The sequence below is a fragment of the Mytilus trossulus genome, chromosome 8, assembly GCF_036588685.1.
Source record: "Mytilus trossulus isolate FHL-02 chromosome 8, PNRI_Mtr1.1.1.hap1, whole genome shotgun sequence".
In the NCBI taxonomy this organism is placed as follows: domain Eukaryota; kingdom Metazoa; phylum Mollusca; class Bivalvia; order Mytilida; family Mytilidae; genus Mytilus; species Mytilus trossulus.
Genome location: NC_086380.1, coordinates 54,030,010 through 54,056,677, shown reverse-complemented (window position 1 = coordinate 54,056,677; position 26,668 = coordinate 54,030,010). Strand labels below are relative to the sequence as shown.

Here is a 26,668-nt window from a genome sequence, read left to right as displayed (position 1 = left end):
TCTTTTAGCAGCATTCAAACTACCAGTATTGTCTATGTTCACATCCAACACTACATCCACTGTTGTTACAGTTTCAATGTGTTTCCTAACGAGTATGCTGATTGGATATTACCTTAATAAAATACCTTGAAACTGTAACAAAGTGGATGAAGTCTTTGATGAGTATGGTAGTTGTAGCAACAAATGCTCAGGATATTCTATCTTATCCACCACGTGATGTATTTTAAGTGTAGCACCATGTTCACATAAAGAGACTGACACTTAAATCATAGAGCATGTGTCTGATGCAGTGAAACACGAACTTAAACGAGTCATGATTAACAGTCACTGATGATGCTGTCAATACTATTTCGCTATTCCGTGACATAGGGGCAGACGATATGGATTGTGTTTGGGGAGGCAAAAATCTTTGGATTAATATCTATCAATGGCCTTTCAAATGCACTAGGCAATGAGTGATCACACACTTTTATTTCTGACCCATACCTTTACCGGTTGTGATACTGTTCTTTCTTTACTTGAAAAGGAAAAAAAAGACTGCGTGGGAGACATTGATGGTTTTTGAAGATGTGACTTTAACATAAAGAATGATGATTGATCAGCCGAAATCACCGGGGTTTTAATGTAAGATTGTCTTATGCTACCTAGTCTTGACACTAATGGATTGCGAAGCGACAAAGATGGTCCCTTTTATAAAAAAAACTCTTTCTAAGAACTAATAATTTTTTCAGAAGCTTGTACATTATGGATGTAAGATAGGATGCCGCAGTTATTTTTAATGTGTAAAATCGGGTCTCCCGTGCACTGCCTTGTGTGCATGTGGTGGTGAATGTGAATAAACGATGTATTCTTGGCCAAATAGTATTAATTTTAAATATTTTTTTAGTACTACATTGAATTTATTTTGTTTTAATCAATCTATCCAAAAATCTACATCGAAGAAATAGATTGAGGACTCTTTTTTGAAATTTACGTCATATTTTTACCGGAAGTGCCATATCTTTATATCTAAATATTTACTACAGGCTAGAATAAGTGGTTTGGGGGATAACTTTAAGCTAAAAGTTTAATGACCAGCACAAAATAAAATCATCTTCTTTACATTTTGAAAAAAGTTGAAAATTTGAATAAAAAAATGATATTTCTATGTCCGCAATTTTAAATATTACCGGAAGTAAAGGTTTTTAAGACATATGTCTTATACATTGTATCCATCAGAAGCACCAAAGAAAGGTTCCTACACAATGTAATGATAGTAGCAATACGTTAAAGCACATTTCAATGACCCTCCCTAAAAAATAAGCTTATTTAAGTACAATGTCCGCCATGTTGGATTTTAACCGGAAGTGGGGTTTCTAAAGACTTCTAATCTATTTGATTTATCCAAAAGTAGTAAAAAACAAAGGTCTGTACCAAATATTATGATAGTAGCATGATAATAACACATTTTTACACGCTAGCCTTCGATATTGGGCTGATTTAAGTATGACGTCCGCCATTTTAGATTTTACCGGAAGTGAGACATTTTTTTCAAATGCCTCCCTATCTGAAATAAAAGAGTAATAGTTGAGTAAGGTCTATGCCAAATTTCATGCTTGTAACATGATGTGCACAATTCTTCACAAAGTCGCCGGACTAATATACACCAAACGTGTTTGGAAAATCCATGGTTATCAATTATACTGTCACATTGAAGGTATGTTTCTAAGGGAGGTAAATTTTGATTGTATCTGAACACCAAACTGGCTAATCCTATATATACACCAAATGTGTTTGGCAAATCCATGGTTATCAATTATACTGTCACATTGAAGGTATGTTTCTAAGGGAGGTAAATTTTGATTGTATCTGAACACCAAACTGGCTAATCCTATATATACACCAAACGTGTTTGGAAAATCCATGGTTATCAATTATACTGTCACATTGAAGGTATGTTTCTAAGGGAGGCAACTTTTGATTGTATCTGAACACCAAACTGGCCAATCCTAAATATACACCAAATGTGTTTGGCAAATCCATGGTTATCAATTATACTGTCACATTGAAGGTATGTTTCTAAGGGAGGCAACTTTTGATTGTATCTGAACACCAAACTGGTCATTCCTAAATATACACCGAATGTGTTTCTAAGGGAGATAACTTCCATGGGCTATATTTTTTCAAATTTCAATTTCAAATTTAGCATGTTGATACTAATTTTGATGTCAATATTAAGAACCCAGCTTTGTAAAATTTTCAATATGAAGACCTATTTTCCTATATAGTTATTGTTATAGCTATGATACATTGTGATAATGACCATTGACTTCTTAAAATTTTAACTTTTATTTTGAACTAAACAGAACTGTGATGTAATTAACTATAAAATATTGATTTACAGAATATTTTAGGAATTTGATAATAATTGGTTGTCACATTTCAGGGCCTTGAAGATCAATTGTTGAGTGTTATTGTGAAATTTGAAAGACGAGAGTTAGAGGAACAGAGAGAACGTCTGATTCAGGAAACCAGCGATAATAAAAAATTACTGAAGGATTTAGAAGATGCTTTGTTGAGAGAATTAGCACAGTCTCAAGGCAACATGTTGGACAACTCAGAACTGATTCAGACTCTAGAGGAGACTAAAACTAAGGCTACAGAGGTAAGACTAAATAAAAAAAAATGTGTCCCTAACTACTTTATATTTAAGCTTAGAAATAGCCTACCTAAAGGTATTTTGTCATTTTTTAATCATCACTGTTTAAATCAGAATTTCTCTCCGTAAAAATGTAATAGGAAACTTAATTGCACATAGGAAAATTCCATTTAGAATGGCTGTATTAGTAAAAAAAATACATATTAAAGAAGAAATAGTAATTTAAAATCTAGATCCTCACATTATTGTTTGATTGATTGTTGTTTGCTTAACCACCAGTGGAAAATATTTCATGCATGTTCAGGACAACCACAATATTGAAGATTATGACTAGCCATTATATAATTGTGAACATTCACAGTTTTTTGTGGATTTTTTAATATCTTTCAAAGGCATACACAGATGCTTAAGATTAGTGTTGCTTTCTTTTATAGGTTTCAGAAAAATTAAAACTTGGAGCAAAGACAGCTTTGGACATTGACAAACTTCGTGATGGTTATCGTCCAGCTGCTAGGAGAGGAGCCATCTTGTTTTTCATCCTGGCGGAGATGTCCTCTATAAACACTATGTACCAATATTCTCTCTCATCTTACTTGGAAGTGTTCCAATTCTCACTGAAGAAATCGTTACCGGACGCCATGTTACAGAAACGTTTACGTAACATCATGGACACACTAACACATAACATGTATAACTATGGATGTACCGGTATCTTTGAGAAACACAAGCTACTGTTCTCCTTCCAAATTGCCATCAAGTTGGAGCAGGATCAGGGAAATGTCACACAGGAGGAACTCGACTTCTTTATAAAGGTTTGTTTTAGAAAAGTTGTCTCCCATTTGAGATCAGTTTCACATCGTAGCTTTCCCATATTTATTCAAATCACAAACTGTCTAATTATGTTACTGTAATAAAGTTTACATTAAAATTATTCGATTAAGAGTTATTTTGATTTGCCGTTGAATTAGATTTCAATGTCAATAAATCTCTTCATTCTTATTTATATAACCATTACAAAATATTTGTAAAATCAATTATGCATTAAGGTGGTACCTAACACTACAGAGAGATAACTCTGTAAAGTTATATCTAAATGTTTTAATTACATTGTGTTGTAAGGGGAATATTAAGCTCAATTATCAAAATTTGTGTTTGCCAAACTGCTATATAACCAGTGTAATTTTTCTGACAAAACGGTTTGTTCAAAATTTTTATATTTTTGTTAAAGGGTCAAAGTAAATGCTTTGTCAAAATTTTATTAAAATTAAACAAGCCAAATTAATTTTAGTGAAAGTGTTATGTACCACCTTAAACCAAATGTATTGTTACATATTTCAGGGTAATATTGCTCTAGAGAAGAGTAAAAGGAAGAAGCCATTCACCTGGTTCCCAGAAGAAGGATGGGAGGACTGTATCAGACTAGTGGAGGTTTTACCGGACAGGTTTGGATCATTGCTAGAAGATATAGAAAGGAATGAAAAATTATGGAAAAAGGTAAGAAACACACGGAAAATAATTAGTGATCAAAATGTGTAAAATGGAAAATGGAAAAAATGCTCAATAAAAAATAAAATTCTGAATTTGTTCAAACAACTAGTAAAATAGCCATGGTGATTTTACACTTTCTCAAACTGCACTTCTTGTTAACAATGGAATAAAGTAATGAAACACGAAATTAGGAATTAGTTGAAAATTGAAGAAAAGTGCATTAATTCATTCATCATTTACTACTTTCAAAGTTTTTTGTATTTTCTATCTTTTAGCCATACATTTTTTCATGAGAGATTTTAAATGAATGAAATGTTTTCTATTTACAGTGGTTTGACCATGATACACCTGAGTCCCAAAAATACCCACTAAAGTATGAGGACTCCCTCACTCATTTCCAGAGACTTGTACTCCTAAGATGTTTCAGAATTGACCGTATTTACAGAGCTGTAGAGGAGTATGTCACTAAATCTATGGGGGAGAAATATGTCACACCGCCAATTATTAGTTTTGAGACAGTCTTTGAACAGAGTATGCCGACATCACCAATCGTGTTTATATTGAGTCCTGGTTCCGATCCTGCAAGTGACTTGGTCAAACTGGCCGAAAGAATTGAATTTGGATCTAACAAATTAAAGTTTTTGTCTATGGGACAAGGTCAAGAAAAGGTAAAATTTTGATTGTTAATAGTCTGCACTTTTGACCAGCAATCTGTAAAATTACTATAGGGCCTGTAAATACTTCTACAGGCCAATACTGCAGATTCATTATCATTCAATGAGTACACATTTATTGGGTACCAGAAAACCAGGAATTTTAATGTTCAACAAATAACGAATTTTCTTAAGGAATGTATGCAGACTGTGCAAAACATCAAAATTAAAACTCTACGAAAATGCAACTTTTCTGTTAAAAAAAGAAGCAATGAAAATAAATGAGTTCACCGCAGAATCTACACAAAAAAAAAGTATTTGGTCTGTGGTTGCAAAAGTTTATTTTGAAAACTGTGTTTAGATGATATTTGTTGTTATAAAAGGTATTTGCAAAAGGGAAAATAATAATGTAAACATACATTCAAATGGAAATTATCTAAACCACATAGCTAAATAAGTAGAGGCTTTATAACAATTTATAGGAATAATTTGATAAGTTTTGATTATCTTTATAATTTTATAATTTAAGCTTGCACTACAATACTTAGAAACAGCTGTTGCTAGGGGACAGTGGCTGATGTTACAGAACTGTCACTTGTTGGTCAAATGGCTGAGGGATTTGGAGAAACAACTTGAGAAACTGACCAAACCTCATCCAGACTTCAGACTCTGGTTGACCACAGAACCAACACCTAGCTTCCCTATAGGAATCCTCCAAAGATCACTGAAGGTAAGTTTTATAACAAAGAGGAGAGACCAAACAATACCAAGACCATATGTATACCTTACTATTAAACAACAATAATTACATTAGATGTATGTTTCATTGTGATACTTTATTCTGATTGGCTAACTGCACATCACATGTTATTCCGTAAGCAATTGCATTGCTCAATAAAACTTTTCATTCATGATAACATGTGGTCCCACAATAAAGTGCACAGGTGAATTAAATAAAACAATAATAAAATTCGTGTTTTCATGATCATAGCTAAAAAAATGTAATTATAAGTATTGAATGCTTCTTTTTGTAACTTCATGGGGTTGTAAAAGCGTTGACCGTGTGCACATTTTTAGTATGAAGCGCGGTACTTTGGTCAACCCTTTTACACCCCAATGAAGTTACAAAAAGAAGCATTCAATTCTTAAACAAATAACCCTATAGGAGTTTTACAGATAACATCCAGAATGTGAACTATACATAGGGGGAGAAATCAAACACACCCAAACCTAATACAATGTCAACATTGCTGATTTGAAACATGCACTGAGTGCAATAAGGAGTTGAGTTTTTTTTTTGTGGATCTGTCAGACTCCAACTTCCTGCTTTTCGATAATCTGAAATAAGAGTTGGATTATTCTAAAACATTGAATTCTTATTTGTCCTGTTAAAGAATTTTCCCAATTTTTTTTTTCTAATTTGCAGATGATCACAAATAAAAAAAATATTTTTTATTATAGGTTGTGACAGAACCACCTAATGGTTTAAAGTTAAACTTGAGAGGAACATACCACAAGATATCAGCTACAGCCCTATCAGAATGTCCACATCCAGCCTTCCCAGCACTGGTATTCGTACTGGGATTCTTCCACGCTGTCGTCCAGGAGAGGAGGAAGTATGGAAAGATCGGATGGAACATTGGTTATGACTTCAATGAATCTGACCACCGTGTCTGTATGCAGATTCTCAACACTTATCTGACCAAGGCTCATGAACAGGCTGAAGTCAAGATTCCATGGAACAGTTTGAAATATCTTATAGGAGAGGTAAGGAATAGCACAGAATAACTCATGGGGAGAGGGGGGTAGAAGGAACAGCTTGGAACAGCTTGAAATATCTTATAGGAGAGGTAAGGAGTAGCACTGAATAACTCATGGGGAGAGGGGGGTAGAAGGAACAGCTTGGAACAGCTTGAAATATCTTATAGGAGAGGTAAGGAATAGCACAGAATAACTCATGGGGAGATGGGGGTAGAAGGAACAGCTTGGAACAGCTTGAAATATCTTATAGGAGAGGTAAGGAATAGCACTGAATAACTCATGGGGAGAGGGGGGTAGAAGGAACAGCTTGGAACAGCTTGAAATATCTTATAGGAGAGGTAAGGAATAGCACTGAATAACTCATGGGGAGAGGGGGTAGAAGGAACAGCTTGGAACAGCTTGAAATATCTTATAGGAGAGGTAAGGAATAGCACTGAATAACTCATGGGGAGAAGGGGGGTAGAAGGAACAGCTTGAAATATCTTATAGGAGAGGTAAGGAGTAGCACTGAATAACTCATGGGGAGAGGGGGGTAGAAGGAACAGCTTGGAACAGCTTGAAATATCTTATAGGAGAAGTGAGGAATAGCACTGAATAACTCATGGGGGAGGGGGGAAGAAGGAACAAATTGACTTACCTCATTGGAGATGTAAGGACTCCAAGAATAAATGTCTATGCCATAACTATTGTTCTCAATATTTGAGTTATCAGTTTGATAGACAATACTGAATATTTTAAGGTGGTACCCAACACTTTCATTAAAATTAATTTGGCCCGTTCAAATTTTGTCAAAGTATTTACTTTATCACTTTAACAAAAACATAAAAATTTTAAAAAGCTCTTACCAACCGTTTTGTCAGAAAAATTACACTGGTTATATAGCAATTTGACATCCGCCAATTTTGATCATTGAGAAGCTTAAAATTCCTTTTACAACACAATGTAATTAAAACGTTTAGCTGACTTTATACAGAGTTATCCCCCTGTAGTGTTAGGTACCACCTTAATTAAAGTTTTCTTTTATCTGCTCCTTACAATTAGAAGTAAGTTTGTTCAACTTTGCTGTATTAATTTATTTTTGTCATAAGTCAAGTATTTCAAAGCTATAATTTATTTTTCAGGCTCTGTTTTCACAATTTTTAATTATAAACTTTCATAGTTAAAATTATAAGTAATTATTAGGGTAAGAAAATATTAAGGGTCCAGCTTAAATCTACCTCTGCCCTCTGGGTGTGTGATTTTCTTGCTGTGTTGAAGTGCCAATGGTGGCTGTCTGCTATTTGGTCCGATTGTTCACTCTTTGACACATTCCCCATTTACATTCTCAATTTTCTTTATCACAAAAGCTCCTTCCTGTATATTTATATTTTTGTTGTAGGTAATGTATGGAGGTCGAGCTATTGATGATTTTGACAGACGTGTATTGAGGACCTATATGGATGAGTACATGGGAGACTTTATATTTGATACCTTCCAGCCGTTCCATTTCTACGTCAATGAGAATGTAGATTACAGGATACCAGAAGATGGTCCTAGGGATAATTATGTTGGTGAGTATAGACAACCCAGTGGCTGATCCAGGGGAGGGTTCTGGGGTTTGGAAGCCAACCCTATTTTTATCAGACTATCAATGCTTTTGAAAGGGGATATATAGTTGTAGCCCCCTTTTGAAAATGGCTGGATCTGCCCCTGCAACATTTATCTGTGTAAAAGTTTTATATCGTAGTCAGTGTTTTTACTCTGTTCTGTACCTCCTACTTATAACTTTTTCATCTTTCAAGATATAATTAGTTTAGTTTTAACACATTTATTTATAGTGGATTGGGAAACAACTTTTGCAACTTATATTAATCCCTTTCCACTTTGCGGGTGCGAGTGCTGCCTTGTAGCAGCATTATCCTACTCTTTTTTCGAAATCTACAAGGTGTCTTTTTTGTTCAAGAGATATGGCTCTCTCTTAAAACAGGTCAGCCATTTATCTTCTCCTTCCAATGGACTATCATCGTTTCCTAAAGACCATACTCGCAAATGGTGTCAAGGGAGAGCCGAAAATTGAGTTCCTGAAATTATCATCCTTAACAGGAATTGAACAAGGAACCTTTGTGTTAGCAGTCCGATGCACTAACCACTACACCACGGCTCTCTTGTAATTGAATTTTAAATGTAACACATAGGGTTTCAGCTGCCGGTCGCCATTTTCGCAATTTGCGAAAAAATAAAAATTGTGGCGATTAAAATTTGTCATTGGCGAAAGAATTTGGCGGAAGAAATATATAGAACGATTTATTTTAAGCCATCTTGTTAATTTACTTTTTCGGGTTTCTCTGACTTTACTGATCAGACAATTCTCGGAATTCACCTTGAACTTGTTAAGATTTTAACAGAAAATCAATAATCAGCTGATTGCATTTATATGTCCTATCGACATCAAAGGACTAATTAATAAAGGTGTTAATTGTATGATAGTACAAAATGATATGGTTAAATGGCTTCTGTCACAAGGGATTTATTAACCAATTTATGAGGCACGTCTTTGAAGCAAAATTGTTACGCTTCCTTTCCTTCTTTTAATGATGGTCCAGAAAAGAAAACTGTTGTTATGACGAAAAATGTGCAAAAGCAAGAAAGCTCTCTGATTTAAAACTTTATCATTTATCTTTTATATAGATGACTGATTTGAGTGGGTACTTTAAAGTCGTTTCAGTGACACACGTGTTTCAATTATATAGTTTTACTTATTTACGATGGTCCAGAAAAGAAAACTGTTGTTATGAAGAAATCTATTCCAAAGGTTGGCATGAGAGTAACCCTTCAATGTAATGACTACACCTTACATGAGGGATCAATTTCAAGTGATAAAATGTTTTGTTTTGTTGTAAAAACCCCTTTCTATTTAAGGGGGGGGGGGGGGGGGGGGCTTGAAAAAAAGGAAAATTTTAAAAGAAAAATATATATGTGTTACTTGGCGAAAAAAATAATAAAGTGGCGAAAAATATATTGTTTTGGCGAGAGAGGTGGCAAAAAAAATAATTGACCCAGGGGAAACCCTGGTAACACATCTTCTGATGGCTCAAAGTTTTTTGTCTATCACTTTATAATTTTGTCATGTGACTGTGTGTCATCAATGTTTTTCATGATTTACTCCTTAAAAAAAAAATTAAGAATCAAATCATAAGGAATGACTAGTATTTTTTCTGTCTCTTTGAAATAACCTCTAAAATGTGGTGCACACTTTAAAATATCACACTGCGCAGGTTATTCAGTATGCAGGACATTTTTTATGTAAATTCTTCATTGACAGAAAAAAAAGTACAGTCATTCCTTAAATAAATTTTTAGATCACCCAACAAATAACAAACATTAATGATAAAATATAATATGATTTTTTTCAGACTTGATTGAAGGACTGCCCCATGCTAACACACCAGAAGTATTTGGTCTCCATCCTAATGCTGAGATTGGTTACTACACTCAGGCTGCTAGAGACATGTGGATGAACTTGATAGAACTACAACCACAAACAGGTTTGTTAAAGTCAATATACTGTAAACTACACATTTTTGTTAAGTGGGTCTCATTAAGGTCTAAGTGGACATGGGATTGCCGATTTTTCGTAAGCGTGACACAGGAAGTCAAAATATTGTGCTGTGAAAACGGGAATTAAGGTCTAGCGGGACATGGAAAATTACAAAAAAATGAGAATTGCATAGGTACATAGTATAAGCGGGATACGGGAATCTGACAAAACAGTAAGCGGGATCTTGGATCAGAACCCCCCAATGAGACCCCCTGTTTATGGGCTAGCTAAAACATGACTCAAGGTGTGGGATTTTCTTACTGTATTGAAGACCAATTGCTGGCCCTCAGATGTTTTTCTGCTCTTTGGTTGGGTTGTTGTCTATTTGACATATTCCCCATTTCCATTTTCAATTCTAATTTTCTTGAGCAATTTATTTTCATGACTTTTGTGAGTAGAAAAAAATTCTTCGTTGGGAATATGTAATTTGATTTTTCTTTACTTTACAACTTCTAGTAAATTATGAAAATATATCACTGTGAAATGTGCTAGAAAGGGCTAAATGCAAAATAAAGTATCTGTGAAAATAAGTTGGTTTACAGTAGTTAGATATAAACTGTATATAATATTCCATGGAACTAAATTGCTTTACTGCAGCAACATGTTCGTTAACAAAAAAGGTAATGATTTGACCATTATAATAATACTTCTGCATGTACTCAGGTTTTAGCACATAGATGAACTGCTGAGCCCAGGATAATGTCTATAACAAATGTCACATTTTAGATTTAGACAGATGAGAAAAAAACTTAAAATTTAAATTTGTTTTCATTAGATTTATGTTATATTTGATTTTAATACTAACAGGAGGTGATACTGGTGGAATTAGTAGAGAGGAATTTATTGGCAAGGTTGCACAGGAAGTACTCAACAAGATTCCACAAGAGTTTGAATTGGACAAGATTAAAAAGAAGTATGGCTTAGAGATCTCACCGACCACCGTGGTACTGTTACAGGAACTTGAGAGGTTTAACAACCTACTGAACAGAATGAGGAAGTCACTCAACACTCTACAAAAGGTAGGTGTCAATATATATACAGGGGCAGATAAAGCCCCCCCAAAAAGGGGGGTTCCGACCCCAGAACCCCCTCGTGATCCTCCACTGTAAATACCTAGGGATAGGATGTGTTCTCTGAATGTGAAAGAACACTTACAATTCTTATCAAGACTGCAAGGTGACCTGTTGCATTGCAAAATTACTGCTCTTTCAAACATACCCTTGTAATTCAGTGACAATCCCATTTCCAGTGACTTTTCTTTGTGGCTGGGATTTACAGAAAAAAACTTCATTTTTCTTCTTTTCTTCAATATTGATAAGATATTTGACACAATCTCATTTAATTGATAAATATTTGAAGGTCTGTCAATATCTGCAATACAAAATGTTAGATGGAAACCTGATTGAATCCTTCTCTTAAACGTAAACATTATTTTCATAAATTATACAAACATCCATTTTATACTTAAGCAAGTTTGATTCATGAAAGACTTGTTATGATATTTTCAAGACATACTTTATTGCTACTCTGAAAGATTGTCACCATAAGATAAGACATGGGGCCTCCTTTTTAAAAATAATTCTTGAAGCCTGAAATGCTGTAAAAGATATTGCATGTCATTAGATTAAAAATTATACTAAAAAATTCTGCAATAAAAAAAAAAACATTACTATGATGTACAAATGTACACACAGGCTAGGTATACACATGAGTATACAGGGAACTGATAATTTACCAAATAAATAGATTTTTTCTTCCATTAAGTATGAACACACATGTTCATTTTCAAATTGACGAGATTTTGATTTGTCATGTGACTATTTTTCAGGCCCTGATTGGTGAAGTTGGTTTGAGTAGTGAGTTAGATGATGTTTTATTTGTCATGTGACTATTTTTCAGGCCCTCATTGGTGAAGTTGGTATGAGTAGTGAGTTAGATGATGTTATATTTGTCATGTGACTATATTTCAGGCCCTGATTGGTGAAGTTGGTATGAGTAGTGAGTTAGATGATGTTTTATTTGTCATGTGACTATTTTTCAGGCCCTGATTGGTGAAGTTGGTATGAGTAGTGAGTTAGATGATGTAGCTAGAGCATTGTTTAATGGTCTCATTCCATCCATTTAATTTGTCATGTGACTTTATTTCAGGCCCTGATTGGTGAAGTTGGTATGAGTAGTGAGTTAGATGATGTAGCTAGAGCATTGTTTAATGGTCTCATTCCATTCATTTGGAGAAGACTGGCTCCCGATACACTGAAGTCTCTTGGTAACTGGATGATCCACTTTGAAAGAAGATATAAGCAGTATTACGGCTGGGTAAGTCTATAAACCAATGGCTAACACTTTTTGTGGTATCCTGGAGTCATTTCATCAGGGATTCTTTTATGTTTTGTGGCAAAATGTTGTCCTCGTTGATACTTTATTTCTGAGTTTTTGTACAAATTCTGCAAAAAATGTTTGATAAATATAAATTTTGATGTCTCGCTTGTAATTGAGTCATGTAATGCGACTAAACTGATCCTGCATCAGTACAAATTGAAGTACATTTATAACATAAGGATGGACTTAAACAGTTTCCTATGTGAAGACATTCTTTCTAAAACTAGCCATTAGATATGGATTTTAATTTACCATGAAGTTGACAGCAATTTAAAGGATATACCGGTATATGGGATATATGTCAATGAAACAGCAACCCAACAATGTAAAAAACAAATTATGTAACTTGTTTTCATACAACATGAAAACTTGTAATACATTTGTAGTACCAAATGGGGTACGTTTCAATCTGTAATACCACAGATTGTATAAAATGGAAGATTTTTTCTTTAGATATATCACTAATTTTGTAGGTAAATGAAAGTGAACCCCAGGTGATGTGGTTGTCAGGGTTACATATCCCAGAATCCTATTTGACAGCTTTAGTACAGGCCACATGTCGTAAGAATGGGTGGCCACTAGATAAATCTACACTCTACACATCTGTAACACACTGGAAAAAGGCAGAGGATGTCACAGAGCGAGCTCATCAAGGTAAGTTCATCTATGTTTTAGTCAGGCGCAATAAAGATCTTTAAATTCGTGCACTTTCCTATAAATTTCTATCCAAATTTCCTCAGTCACAATGCTTATGTTCTTATTTCACAGTAAGAATTGATTGTTTGATGATGTAATTTTATATACACTGATTAACCTCAAGTCAACAGGTGTAACTCAGGTTTTTTTTTCAAATTTAGATAAATGTATTGTGCTAGAATGCCTTGTCAACTAAATTATAAAGCAGTAGCATTTCTGCTAAAGGATATATTTTTATATTTTACTATTAAAAAGGATGATAATGTTAAAATAAGCAGAAAATTAAGAAATTTACAGTTTGTGTGAATTTTTCTCTATTTTGCAATTTACAAAAATGCTATATATACATTTGAATTTCTTTTAAAAAAAAATAAAGAATTTTTTTGGGTACAGAAACTAATTTGATAACTCTAATTTTTTTCTTAGGTTGCTTTGTGGATGGCTTGTTCTTAGAAGGTGCAGGATGGGACAACGAAAACAGTTGTTTAATTAGACAAAATCCTAAACAATTGATAGAGGAATTACCTGTCTTAAAGATCATACCTATAGAGGCACACAGGCTCAAACTACAGGTAAAAATTAGTTCAATTTTTTTTAATTTTAAATTTCTTTTCAACTGGGAATTGAAATTTGTGTTCATAGTATTAGTTATAATTTCTGAAATAACAGTTTACATTTGGTTTTTATGCCCCACCTACGTAAGTAGAGGGGCATTATGTTTTCTGGTCTGTGCGTCCGTTCGTTCGTCCGTCTGTTCGTTCGTCCCTCTGTTACACTTCAGGTTAAAGTTTTTGGTCAAGATAGTTTTTGATGAAGTTGAAGTCCAATCAACTTGAAACTTAGTATACATGTTCCCTTTATAAGATCATTCTAATTTTAATGCCAAATTAGAGAATTTATTCCAATTTCACGGTCCAGTAAACATAGAAAATGATAGTGCGAGTGGGGCATCTGTGTACTGTGGACACATTCTTGTTTTTAAATATATTCATTGTTTCTTATTTCAATGTTTTTATTTCAGAATACATTTAAGACCCCAGTATATGTGACATCTCAGAGAAGGAATGCCATGGGTGTTGGTCTGGTGTTTGAAGCTGATCTAGCCACAACAGAACATATAAGTCACTGGACACTACAAGGAGTGTGTCTTACTCTTAACACAGACTAAAAACTAACATAGACACTTTATAATGCTGCATAATTACAATAAAGGAAGAGAGATAGAGCTATTGGACATATGTAATGTACATTCATTCAAACAACCGAAGAGAGATATAGCTATTTGACATATTTAATATATAATTTCATTAAGACAATCAACAAGTGCTTTATCATGCTATATTTTAAAGTGGACAAATTTTGAAAAAAAGTCCATAATCTCCAATATTAATGTTATTTATTATGATAAGTGTGTATATTTATTTTTATACATATATTTTTGAACTTTTGTGATACATTTTTAACAGTTTTTATACATTTTTACTGCATTCTAATTAACTTATTTGCATTTTTCCTTATTTTTGCTTTTGTTTAGTACAAGAAGAAGAATTTACAGAATTGTCCGTCCATATTTATATCTGACAAAAGAATAACTTGTTACATATCGTTTCAAATATTGTTTAATGTATGATGTATATGTACAGTTTTATGACAAATACAATATAAACCTGTAATCCGTCCAGAGAAAAAAAACTTATTTAAAGGGAGATAATTTATGATTTTTTTTTATATTTACACTGTTGTTATCTGTTACAATTTACTTTAAAACCAATATTTTGAAAGTTGAAGTTGAATAAAAATTAATAATAAAAATATGTGTTTTGTTTTAATAGCAGGGCTGATGTAAATGATTTTGAATTTTAAGATGATGTCACTTTTTATAATGCTCATTTTATTGGTTAGATAAGCTTCTTCAAACTTACAAGTAGTCATACTTGATCTATTGCAATCACTAGGTACAGTGGAGGGTAGAGCAGACTAGATAACATTGAAGCTACATAACACAATTCTTTATCAGTTTTTCATGACAAATAAAGTTTTAATAATTTAATAAAGAATACTACATAAAAAGTATCTAACAATGAATACCATTATGTACCGAAAGACATATTTTTAGCTCACCTGGCACGAAAGGGCCAAGTGAGTTTTTCTCATCACGGCGTCCGGCGCTGTTTTTTTTTTGCCTAAGTCATCCTTAGGGTATCTAGCTTAAAAAATGTATCTGATCTACCACATCAACCAGGATGTAAAAATAGAACATGGGGGAAAAATTCAGTTTTTGGCTTTTATCTCTGAAACTAAAGCATTTAGAAAATCTGACATGAGAAAAAATGTTCATGAAGTGAACATCAATCTGTACCAAGACTTTCAGATGCATCTTACAACCTGTTCTGTGGTAGTTGCCCCTGTATTGGTAATTTTAAGGAGACTTTTCAGTTTTTAGTTATTATCTTAAGTATGATAAAGATCAACTGTAAACAGCAAAATTGTTCAGCAAAGATAGATCTACAAAGAAGTCAACATGATCAATTGTCAATTGACCCCTTAAAGAGTTATTGCCCTTTTAAGTCAATTTTTCACAATTTGTTGTAAATTTTTGTAATCTTTTACAAAAATTTTCTCTGAAACTACTAGGCCAAATTATATCAAACTTGGCATAAATCATCCTTAGGGTATATAGTTTTTGTTGAGCCTGTGACTTTTATAGCAAAAAGCTGGATATAGGGAAAGTGATTGGCTGCAGCAAAATGGTGGGTTGAACCGTGTGTTGTGGCTAGCTAAACCTTTGTGCTTTATGACAATGTTAGATCTATATTGGCATCATTACATAACGGGAATACAGTACAAATAAATGCAAGAACAACCAAGACAGAATACATAAATAAATAATAATTATAGTACATGTCGACATGTTAACCACAGAATAACAACTAATAACTAAAATCAATTTAGTGAGGTTGTTACAATTGTAGTAATTACTAGTATAGACTGAGTAGTTTCTTTTTTTTTAACATTTTAATATTTGGTTTTAATTTAGGTTACTTGTTAGTTTCAACTTGTTTTAATGCTTCATCTTTCTTAGTGGTGTCAGCTTGCTTAGTTGCTTCAGTTTGCTTTATTGCTTGCTTGAGTTCCGCAAAATGTTTACTTGCTTCAGACATTTGTGCCAACCATATCTTTAAGTTTTTTGTTGCACTTTAGTTTTTCTGTTGTTTTGTTGTTTTCCTCTTATAAGTGATGTGTTTTCCTCAGTTTTAGTTTTTAACCTGGATTTGTTTTCTCTCAATCGACATATCATTTTCGAACAGATGTATACTACTGTTGCCTTTATTAAGTCCAGTAGTGGAGCTAGTTTGAATATTTAAAGTCATGAAACTATGTTGAAGCTACAAAACAAAACTCAGTTATTTAAATAAATTAATTGGTGGGGTTCGAGTTGCTTGAGCTGCTTCTGTGAATTGTCTTCTGTTAAAATCAAATTAGATCACCTTAATAATTTCTATTATATAATCTTTATAATCTTTATTGCAAAAAACATGAAACCCTGACAGGTTAAAATGCAAACATAGTACATTGTTTACACAAATGACAAGAAACACAATACATGATAAATTATAAACATTGTATAAAAACAGAAAAGACGCATCGACAGGTGTCCTGTGTGTAGCAGAATATATAATAACTCTTCCAGTACACATGCGATCGCCCACTATCACAGTTTTTATTTGGTAGGGTGCGAATTGCTTGGGCTGCTTTTGTTTACAAAACGTAACAAAGATCAATCAATAGTCTTCTTCCAAGGACATGTCAGTACAACATTCTAAGTTTTTTATCCACCCAAGTCTAACTATGATATATAGAATAGTTGAGCATACATGTCAAAACAAATAATTTAGTTAAGGTGGTACCTAACACTACAGGGAGATAACTCTGTAACATCAGGCGTTTTAATTACATTGTGTTGTAAAGGGAATAATAAGCTTCTCAATGATCAAAAGTAGTGTTTGTCAAACTTCTATATATTAAAGTGTAATACCTCTGACAAAACGGTTGGTTCTATTTTTTTGAATTTTTATATTTTTGTTAAAGGGTCAAAGTAAATACTTCAAAATGACAAATTTTATGAAAATTAAACGAGCCAAATTAATTTTAGTGAAAGTGTTGGGTACCACCTTTTAAAAAACTTCAAATATTGGTTTTGATGTTTACTGGCTGTTTAAAGTAGACATGCTATATAAGAGATAGGTATATAAAATAAAATCATAAATTGAGAAGCCGAAAAAACAATACATACTATTCAACAAAATGACATAATGTCAACATATGGACGGTCTCCGTCAAACCAGTATGTCAAGCTGTGAAGAGTAAGTACAATAAAGGCCTTATTCGTCAGCCAACATTAAGAATTATAGTTAATAAATATGAAGAAATATTTAATTGAAAGGATAATCGTTGCTCAAATCTTAAAAAGAGGCGTGTGCCATTTCACATTGCAGTCCAACTACATCTGCAGTATAACGTAATCAGATATCAATATAGATGTAGTATAACGTAATCAGAGATCAATGTCTTACTTAGATTGAACTACATTAAAATAGAAAAGATCAAATCTTCACTGACAACAGAAATAACCATACATATATGTAAACTTTACATACTTTGAAAATATGCTAGATACAGTTGGAAACTATGTTCTTATATTTATGTTTGAATTTCATATGAATGAACCGACAACGCCTGAGCCTCGGGTAAAAAAGAAGTAACACAGACAAACAATAGAACACAAAACACTGATAACATAGAAAATTCGAGCCCAACCTAAAACTTGGGGTCATCTTATGTTCTCAGGAAGGGTTAGCAGATCCTGCTTAACACGAGGCGCCCATGATCGCATCGTAGTGCTCGTGTTAGTACCAACCCGCTAACAAGTCAAGTTGTAGTGTATATTTTTCTATTAATGTCGTTACATCAATGCCGTTCCCTGTTCACAAACATGACAAATGTGCCCTAACGAATCTGTGAAACGTATTATTCATAACGCGTTCAACCAACTCGTGGTGGCGTCCGTAACATTAACGAAGGGTCTGGGATGATTTAAACTTTGCCATTTAGAACTCTTGGTTTAGACAATACCCTTCCTTTTCAGTGGTTATACATTAGCTTAAAAAAAAACAGAAACTCTAAAAAAAATATTAGCCTTTTGCAATTTTTGTTATCCACTACAATTTATCTATATATAATTAAAAGGCTATTTCAAACGATTTAACAAAGAGAAAACAGTTTCCCCTTCAGTCATCATGAGCTATGAGACTGCTAGCTTTTTAAATCAGCTTTTACTTGTGTTATATATCTTCACACTGAATAGATTATAAAGGAACTTTTCCAAATATGGCGTAGAGATCTACAATATCCGTTTAAAGAATCATTATTAAAATGATTTACTTACTAACATTATAAAAATAAGGAGATCAATGAGACCAGAGTTCAAATGACGAACTTCAAGATAAAACAATAATATGATACATCTTTGTTTACATACACCAATGATATATGCAATGTTGTCCGTAATTTAATTTAATAGAATACAGGTAAGGAGAAATTCCTACATAAAACTGATAAAAAGGCATAACACAGGTGTTTAAAAATAGGTATTGCCTAAAATATAAGTAAAAATTAGTTTATGTCCAACAAGAAGATCGATCCATTTACCCATATATGGAAAAAGCAAAACCGTGACCAAAAATAAAAGAAAGCAAAATGTTTGCTATAAATTGGATAAAAATTCAGTAGATTGACATATTAAAGGTGAATCAAAGCTTTCCGTGTAACTGAACATTAAGGTAAAAAAATCTGATATTATTTATAAGTACTATTATTTTTTGAGCGTCATATTGAATCAAATTGAAATGTACATGTATTCCAAACAAGTGTGGACACAGTTCAATGTGAAATTATTAGTATCCGGGGCCCCGTAATTCTTTTAATATTGTTAGTATGTTTTATTACGTGTTTTCTTCAGCAAGTTTATGAATGGTGGTGCCCCCACCCGCTGAACTGCTCTGACGAAAGTCTTTTTAATTTCATTCTCATATGGTTGTGTTTTCAATAGAAGATTTAACGCACCGCGTGGCATATAAGAATTTCAAACAAATATATGGCGTGCATAATTTTTTTTGTAGTGAACAACCATGTTAATTCAAGGGGGTATAAACAATATCATGATGGAGTGGGGGATAATCCATATTTCACCCATACCTTAAGCTTATAGTGTTAAATATTGAAAAAAATAATTTGATTGGAAGCGTTGAAAAACTAAAAAAAGTTTCCGCTTTGCGAAAAATTCAAGATGACTGCGACAAAAAACGAGAGGTGACTTTTTTTTTTAAAGTATCTACAGGGGGTGGTTATGTCCCCATACAAATGCATTGATCTCAGTCAAAAAAAAGGAGGTCCCAACTCGTGAACACCCTCTTTCCCCTTGGATCCGCTACTGATCTATGTCATATGAATATTAGTATTGATCAAACATTTAGTCTGTCATATAAAGATCTTTAAAGGCGTGAAACTTTGTTCAACCGGATGTAGGCCATCTTTAACTTTGGATTGTTAAAAAAAAACTCCAATGTGGTAGCTTATTTGAAACTCCGGTATGGATCATTTCACAGCATTTTAAATCAATATTGAGACAGAAAATTTTCAAAAAAGGCTCTTCCAGTTCCTAATACAATTTATTGCTTTTTTGCCCTAGCGGACATTTCAAACTTATGATCACAGGCACTTGTCTCAAAAAATATTTCCTATATACCTTTATATGTTATATTAAGGTATATAGGTTATATTAAGGTATATAGGGAAAAAAATTTGAGACAAGTGTCTGTGCTTATGATTCAGATTCGAAGAAACCGTTGAAAAATCAAACTTTGTAATTGAAGTACCTAGTATAAGGTAAAATAAGAATTTTATTATTCTAATCAAGAACCCATAAAGGGCATAATTTTACAACAATATTATGACAGTATGATTGGATTGATTGATTGTTGGTTGCTTTACGCCGCATTAGCACAACAGTATGATTGGAAAAAAGCAAAACAGAAAACTAATACCATACTATAACGTTAAGGACAGGATCAGAGCCCAACCATTCCAACATGTGTCTTATATAACTATTATATTAAATCTAAATAATAAAATATTATTTCATTTATTTTGTTTACATCTGGATCTTATTTCTAAACCGCTTTAATAATGTAATTTCCTAGGCACATCAGAGACGGTAAATGTTCATTTGTGAACAGCCGATATATTTCTTATCCTAAGGTAGTTTTTTTTTAAATTAGTACAAAACGTGTTAACTTTCTCAAATAAAAAATTCCCCTGTTCATTATATAAGTCATATAAAGGACAATTTACTGTAAAATGGGTCTCATCGTCAACAAATGTTTAATGAATCTTCTCAATAGAGTTTGATCGATGCGATAAGCAGTGATGACATAGACGCTGAGTTCTCTCTATGTATATTTTACTATATCTATCTTTCTCAATTCCAGAGACATATCATTCTAAGATCATGAGCACTTTTTAATATATTTTCATTTTACATATAGCTCTTCTTATATTAAAATCTTTAATTGATAAATAAGTCTCCAGTTTACAAACATGAAGAAAGTCAGTCTTGAGGTTGAAATATTTTTATTTGCTTTTACATAGGCGTGAGGATTTCCGCAAAAAAAAAAAAAAAAAAAAGATTGCAGACGATGTAAAAAAAATCGTCTACTTCTTAGATTCAAGTAAGAAAATGTTTTCTGTCTACATTATAAAGGTTTACTTAAATGAATAAGTTTAAATTAATACATATATCTATATATAGATGCTTAAGTTAGTGCAAAAAGGACTCGAGTACACAGAGGTTAAAAATTACCATTGAAAAATACTAAAATCTTAAATATATTCAAAAACACACAAACTGACAAAAAATACAGCACAAAAAAGGTAGGTTTATAAGTTTTTCATATTTTTATTTTCACCCTTAATTCCAGCCTTCAATAGAAATAAAACCTTACAAAATAGAATGAAAATTTGGTCTCGTTTTATTAGCCTCAAAAGGACATTTTCTCTCTTAGATCTCACATGTGACTCACATGTCCATATATAGCCATGCACACTTTTCGAAAACCCACCCCTAATGATGTCACATAACTTTCTGGATCGGAATCGATCGACCAAAATGTTATGCATAAATACTTATCAATATCTTTTCTTTGTCGTCTGATATATATATCTTAAATTAATTTCAGGTTTAATGATAGTCTTATTAAAATAAATTAATATATAAAAGCAGCGTTTGTATGCCATACATTTCGTGTCGATTTCGATCCTACATGGGTTCACCTGTCCTATCAAACCGGAACTAGTTATATTTTCTTTTTCTTTCAAGATGGCTATGTCAGGAGTTGGTTTGTGTGATCAAGTTGTAAAAACATACGACACCAAACTGAAAACAAAGCATTTATTAGACGCTCTAGTACTGTTAATAAATAAAGAAGAGAAGAGGCAAATAGTGGCCGAACATGAATTTGAAGCTGGAGCCTTACCCTTTGAAGAACTAAAGAAAATTCTGCCGGCGAAAGAACCAAGATACGTTTTATATGATTACAACTACACCACAGAAAATGGACAAAAACATAGTAAAATCATTCTTATTTCGTGGTGAGTAAAGCGGGCTACCCTTATCTACAAAACTAGTTCCTATTCAAATACAAAGCTCGCATTTTTATGAAAAACCGGCATTCACTTCCGGTTTGCAGGTTTGAAGTCCAAAAAGCGTGTGTCGTGAAGTATGAGACGATAGAAATTATGTAGAAAGCAAGATTTTAAAACAGAATAAACATTGTCTCATTAAAACTAGTGATATTAACAACCTGAAAACGTAGATAAGATGTTCATCTTGCCATTCTTAGATAACCCTTGGCTAGCGAATATGTCTTATTGTCTATTTCCAGCTGAGACAAGCAATTTTGTTATGAAATTCATGCCCCCTATATATGTCCTTCAAATTGAAAAGAAACGCCAATTTACTGATATAAAAAAAAAAAAAAACTGCATCAAATAGTAAAAAAATATTATTTTTTTTTTGTCAAATGGTGGGCACATAATAAAAAAATTTCCAACCATCATGACTATGTAAATGACAAACTTTAAAATGCAATCCAATATATGTTATCGATTAATAGGATACACTAAAGCAGCAGTTATTAGTTTGATACCGGCCATTATCCAGCAAAACCTAAAAAGAGATTATAGTATGTACATGCATACACATGATCATGAATTAATTGAAAGGCTGGGTGGGGTAGAATACATGCAGCTTGTTTTTGCATGCAATTCCATGTTTTCTTCACGCCCTGTCCTTTTGTGATCTCTTTTAGAATTTTAGAATGCCTGCCGTAATTTTAATATCTGTTTGGCAAGTCATATTTTAGCAAGACCATTTCAAGTGTTTTCCTTAGATCAAAATTTTAATGGCCTTCCTTTTTATTGAATTAAGTAATTATTTTGAACAGTTTTGAAGCGTCGTACATGTAGTTCAAAAACAATTCAGGATTGAATCTAAAAGGGAAAACATAGCTGTGTACCTCAACCGATGTAAAATAGACAATTTAAAAGGGAACCAGGTGATTATTTGAGTAATAATTGTATGAAAATTACCACTGTTTATGTAAATAATTCGATGTTTGTGTTTAATGTTTTATGTTTATACGAATCAGTCAGTCAAGATGTAAGAATTTGGATGTGAATTTATGACGGCCCTCATAATCTTAAAAATATAGTATTGAGTACAAATGTAGTATGAAAAATCCAACGCTTCAATAAAAAAATTAAAAAAACACATGCGTACAAAAAAGACGAAAAACAGAAGAAATTATATGTATCATAAGTCTTACTAGACTTATCTTTGAATAGCCTAAGTTCTCGTGTTAAGGAGCTGTAGACCTAGGTTTAGGCAAATACTTCTTTAAAATCATCAGTATGACTTTCACCAGAACGTTTGTGTCCACAATTATCATAAATTAATTCTAGGATTCTAGACTGTAACTTTTAAGAAAACTTTACTTTAACATACACATCACCGATTTAAAGAGTTATCTCCCTGAACCAAGGTCTACCCCTTAAATTATTATTATTTTATACATGTACATGTATTAACTCTAATGATGTTTTTAATAAACCGATTTCTTTGTTTTCAGGAGTCCAGATGAAGCTCCAATGAAAGAAAAGATGATATATGCATCCAGTAAAGATGCTGTAAAAAAGAAATTACAAGCTATTAAAATAGAAGTGCAAGCAAATGACCTAGGTGATTTAGATGAGGCAGATATTGAAGCTAAATTGAAAAAAATTTAGGACTTATATTGACAGCATTGTGTATAAAACTTTCAAACATAGCTCTATGAATCATAACTTTACTGCTTAAACTTTGTGTCACTAACAAGTGGCAGTGCAGTTATTCAAATTGGTGCACTCATTGACTGTTGCCATGGAAATGCCACTCTTTAAAGTACATCAAGAACTATCAGCTTATCGTTTATCCTGCTTCTGATAGCTGAGTTTGTGTGGTTAAACATTTGTGTCCGTTTGTTGCCATGGATTTCAAACTTTTTCCCCAGAGAACTTTAAATAGTGATGAATAAAAATTTTGCTTTGTTTAGATTGTTCATGGATTTGTGTTACCAGAAGAATTAAGACTTTATTTAAACATTGAATTATTTAATGTTTGTTATTTAAATATTGTATTTCCTGTACAATGATTTTTATATGTGTGTTGAGATTGTCAGTTTAAGATAATCTGATGTGAACAGTAATACATCCTCCCACGGGAAATGTGTGGTATGATCAGATAGCCATGAACAATAGTAAATATAAACAATCAAGGAAATAGACTAGATTTTTTCTACAAATTTTGTATAAATGTCAAAAGTATTATAAAATGCTGAACAAAGAATTTATTTTTCCCTCTCTTATTTCTGTAACATGTTTTTTAATACATGCTAATCTTTGCTGGTGCATTTAACGAATTTATATGTTTGTTTTTTTTTAATTTTGCACAAATGAATGATTTTAAATAACCACAATAACAATGTTATAATTGTTGAGATTTGTTTGTACTTTGGCAACAGTCAGATCCTGTTTCTGTCAGAAATAAATTGTTGAACAGGTCTTTTTAACTGAAGACCAAAGTTCCAGTATTGTGAATTATATAAAGTAGAAACGATAGGGCCTCCCACCTCATTAATCTTTGAACTTTTAACACTGTCCAGCGATGGATATTTGTATGGCCTAATGAGAATTACTGTATTTTCACAGAATTATAGTGCTTAATTATCATATCATAATAATGTTTGGTACATAAGTGGAAAGACTTTTATAAGCAGGGTTGTATCATCTCAATAGCCGTTATCTAAGAAAAGAGGGATCAAATTTTGTTAGTTTTCATGTTTTTAACATGAAACATTTGCCACTGGACATTAAGTAAACATCAATCAATCTGTTTTTCAGAGGGTTTGCTTGTACAAATCAGCACAAGAATATTTGATAAAACTTTATAATTAAATTTTTACTTTTGTAAAAAGACCATGCAAAATTGAAACGTAAAGTTTTTCTAAAACAAATCTTTATTTAAAATAAACTATAAACGTGTTTTATGTATAAAAACCAAACAACAATAAATATAAAGCTAGTCATTATCTGTATGTGTACAATCAAAATATATGTGTTTGTAAGGACCCCCCACAAAGCCAAAGGTAGTATAGAAATATCTCTAGAAATGACACAACCCTGTGATTATGGAGCCTCTTGTTTGTAATTTATTTTTGATAGAACGGAAGGAAGCAGGATGCTATAATCTGTTTAACAAATAATGGGACAATTAATAATCAATAAAATTTTTGATACTTCTTATGTAGTATGTTTATCCTGCCTTCGTAAAACAACTTAATCCAGGATAATATAGATTGTACTTTACATCGTTGTTGTTTAAATGTTGTATTATAGTATTGATGTACAAATGTACCTGCCAATTTTCAATATCTCCATGGGAATTCTATGTGCAAGAGAACTTTTAAGATTAACCTCATAAACTGTCATAATAAATTTGAGAATGGAAATTGGGAATGTGTCAAAGAGACAACAACCTGACCATAGAAAAAACAACAGATGGTCACCAACAGGTCTTCAATGTAGCGAAAAATTCCTGCACCTGGAGGCGTCCTTCAGCTGGTCCCTAAACAAATACTAGTTCAGTGATAATGAACGTCATACTAATTTCCAAATTGTACACAAGAAACTAAAATTAAAATAATACAAGACTAACAAAGGACAGAGGCTCGTGACTTGGGACAGGCACATTTTAGTCCCCTGTCGACGAAGTCAAACAGGACTATAGGTTTGCACTCTGTCTACCTGTCCGTTTTAACAAATTGTTTTTGTGCTTGAAGATGTTAATTTGATATTTGTTGTATTGTTTTATCATGACAAGTTACAGATCAAAGTTCAAATTTTGTTTTGGTCTGAAGATTAGTACAGGGTCAACTATATATGTTGTATTGAAATGTTTTAAGATGTACATATCAGTGTGGTTTTATTGTCGAGCCTGCGACTTAGTTGCAGAAAGCTCGACATAGGGATAGTGATCCAGCAGCGGTGTGAGCTCACTTCTTAAAAGCTTTATATTTTAGTAGCTGGGAGGCCTGGATGCATAGCCAATGTCCTTGACCTCATTTTCATGGTTCAGTGACTACTTGAAAAAAAAGTTTAGATTTTTTGTAATGTTTAATTCTCTCTTATTAGTTGTAATAGGATAACTATATTCGGTATTTGCGTACCTTGCAAGGTCCTCATGTCCATCAGACAGTTTTCACTTGACCTCGACCTCATTTCATGGATCAGTGAACAAGGTTAAGTTTTGGTGGTCAAGTCCATAACTCAGATACTATAAGCAATAGGTCTTGTATATTTGGTGTATGGAAGGACTGTACGGTGTACATGTCCAACTGGCAGGTGTCATCTGACCTTGACCTCATTTTCATGGCTGAGTGGTTATAGTTAAGTTTTTATACGACCACAAATTTTGAAAAAATTTTCGTCGTATATTGCTATCACGTTGGCGTCGTCGTCGTCGTCGTCGTCCGAATACTTTTAGTTTTCGCACTCTAACTTTAGTAAAAGTGAATAGAAATCTATGAAATTTTAACACAAGGTTTATGACCATAAAAGGAAGGCTGGTATTGATTTTGGGAGTTTTGGTCCCAACATTTTAGGAATTAGGGGCCAAAAAGGGCCCTAATAAGCATTTTCTTGGTTTTCGCACTATAACTTTAGTTTAAGTTAATAGAAATCTATGAAATTTTGACACAAGGTTTATTACCACAAAATAAAGGTTGGGATTGATTTTGGTAGTTTTATTATCAACAGTTTAGGAAT

At 32.8% G+C, this 26,668-nt stretch overlaps 2 protein-coding genes across 5 annotated transcripts in view; both read left to right on the top strand.

Moving 5' to 3' along the window:
* LOC134681153 (dynein axonemal heavy chain 10-like) overlaps positions 1 to 14,983 on the top strand; it is a 73,148-nt gene extending 58,165 nt beyond the window's left edge. For 3 of the 4 annotated variants that reach the window (XM_063540612.1, XM_063540611.1, XM_063540610.1), the window contains 13 exons: positions 2,426 to 2,644; positions 3,073 to 3,450; positions 3,977 to 4,132; positions 4,456 to 4,794; positions 5,309 to 5,509; positions 6,241 to 6,546; positions 7,919 to 8,090; positions 9,933 to 10,064; positions 10,925 to 11,136; positions 12,266 to 12,433; positions 12,970 to 13,150; positions 13,619 to 13,764; positions 14,214 to 14,983. In XM_063540612.1, coding sequence (XP_063396682.1) covers positions 2,426 to 2,644; positions 3,073 to 3,450; positions 3,977 to 4,132; positions 4,456 to 4,794; positions 5,309 to 5,509; positions 6,241 to 6,546; positions 7,919 to 8,090; positions 9,933 to 10,064; positions 10,925 to 11,136; positions 12,266 to 12,433; positions 12,970 to 13,150; positions 13,619 to 13,764; positions 14,214 to 14,360 — 2,757 coding nt within the window. In that variant the 3' untranslated portion in view covers positions 14,361 to 14,983. Of the gene's footprint in view, positions 1 to 2,425; positions 2,645 to 3,072; positions 3,451 to 3,976; positions 4,133 to 4,455; positions 4,795 to 5,308; positions 5,510 to 6,240; positions 6,547 to 7,918; positions 8,091 to 9,932; positions 10,065 to 10,924; positions 11,137 to 11,945; positions 12,021 to 12,265; positions 12,434 to 12,969; positions 13,151 to 13,618; positions 13,765 to 14,213 lie in introns of those variants that run through there. The other variant, XM_063540613.1, reaches the window with a different exon arrangement.
* Positions 14,984 to 21,599: 6,616 nt separating this feature from the next.
* Positions 21,600 to 25,144, top strand: LOC134681152 (actophorin-like). Its single transcript, XM_063540609.1, has 2 exons — positions 21,600 to 21,898; positions 23,437 to 25,144. Exons 1-2 carry the CDS (start codon positions 21,627 to 21,629, stop codon positions 23,591 to 23,593), a joined length of 429 nt encoding a protein of 142 aa, XP_063396679.1. The 5' UTR covers positions 21,600 to 21,626; the 3' UTR covers positions 23,594 to 25,144.
* The last annotated feature ends 1,524 nt before the right edge of the window (positions 25,145 to 26,668 follow it).

Excerpts from the sequence above, each read along its gene's own strand:
- LOC134681152 (XM_063540609.1), top strand. The coding sequence starts at position 21,627 with ATGGCTATGTCAGGAGTTGGTTTGTGTGATCAAGTTGTAAAAACATAC. Across the intron at positions 21,899-23,436 it reads AAAATCATTCTTATTTCGTG|GAGTCCAGATGAAGCTCCAA; the intron begins GTGAGTAAAGCG and ends CTTTGTTTTCAG.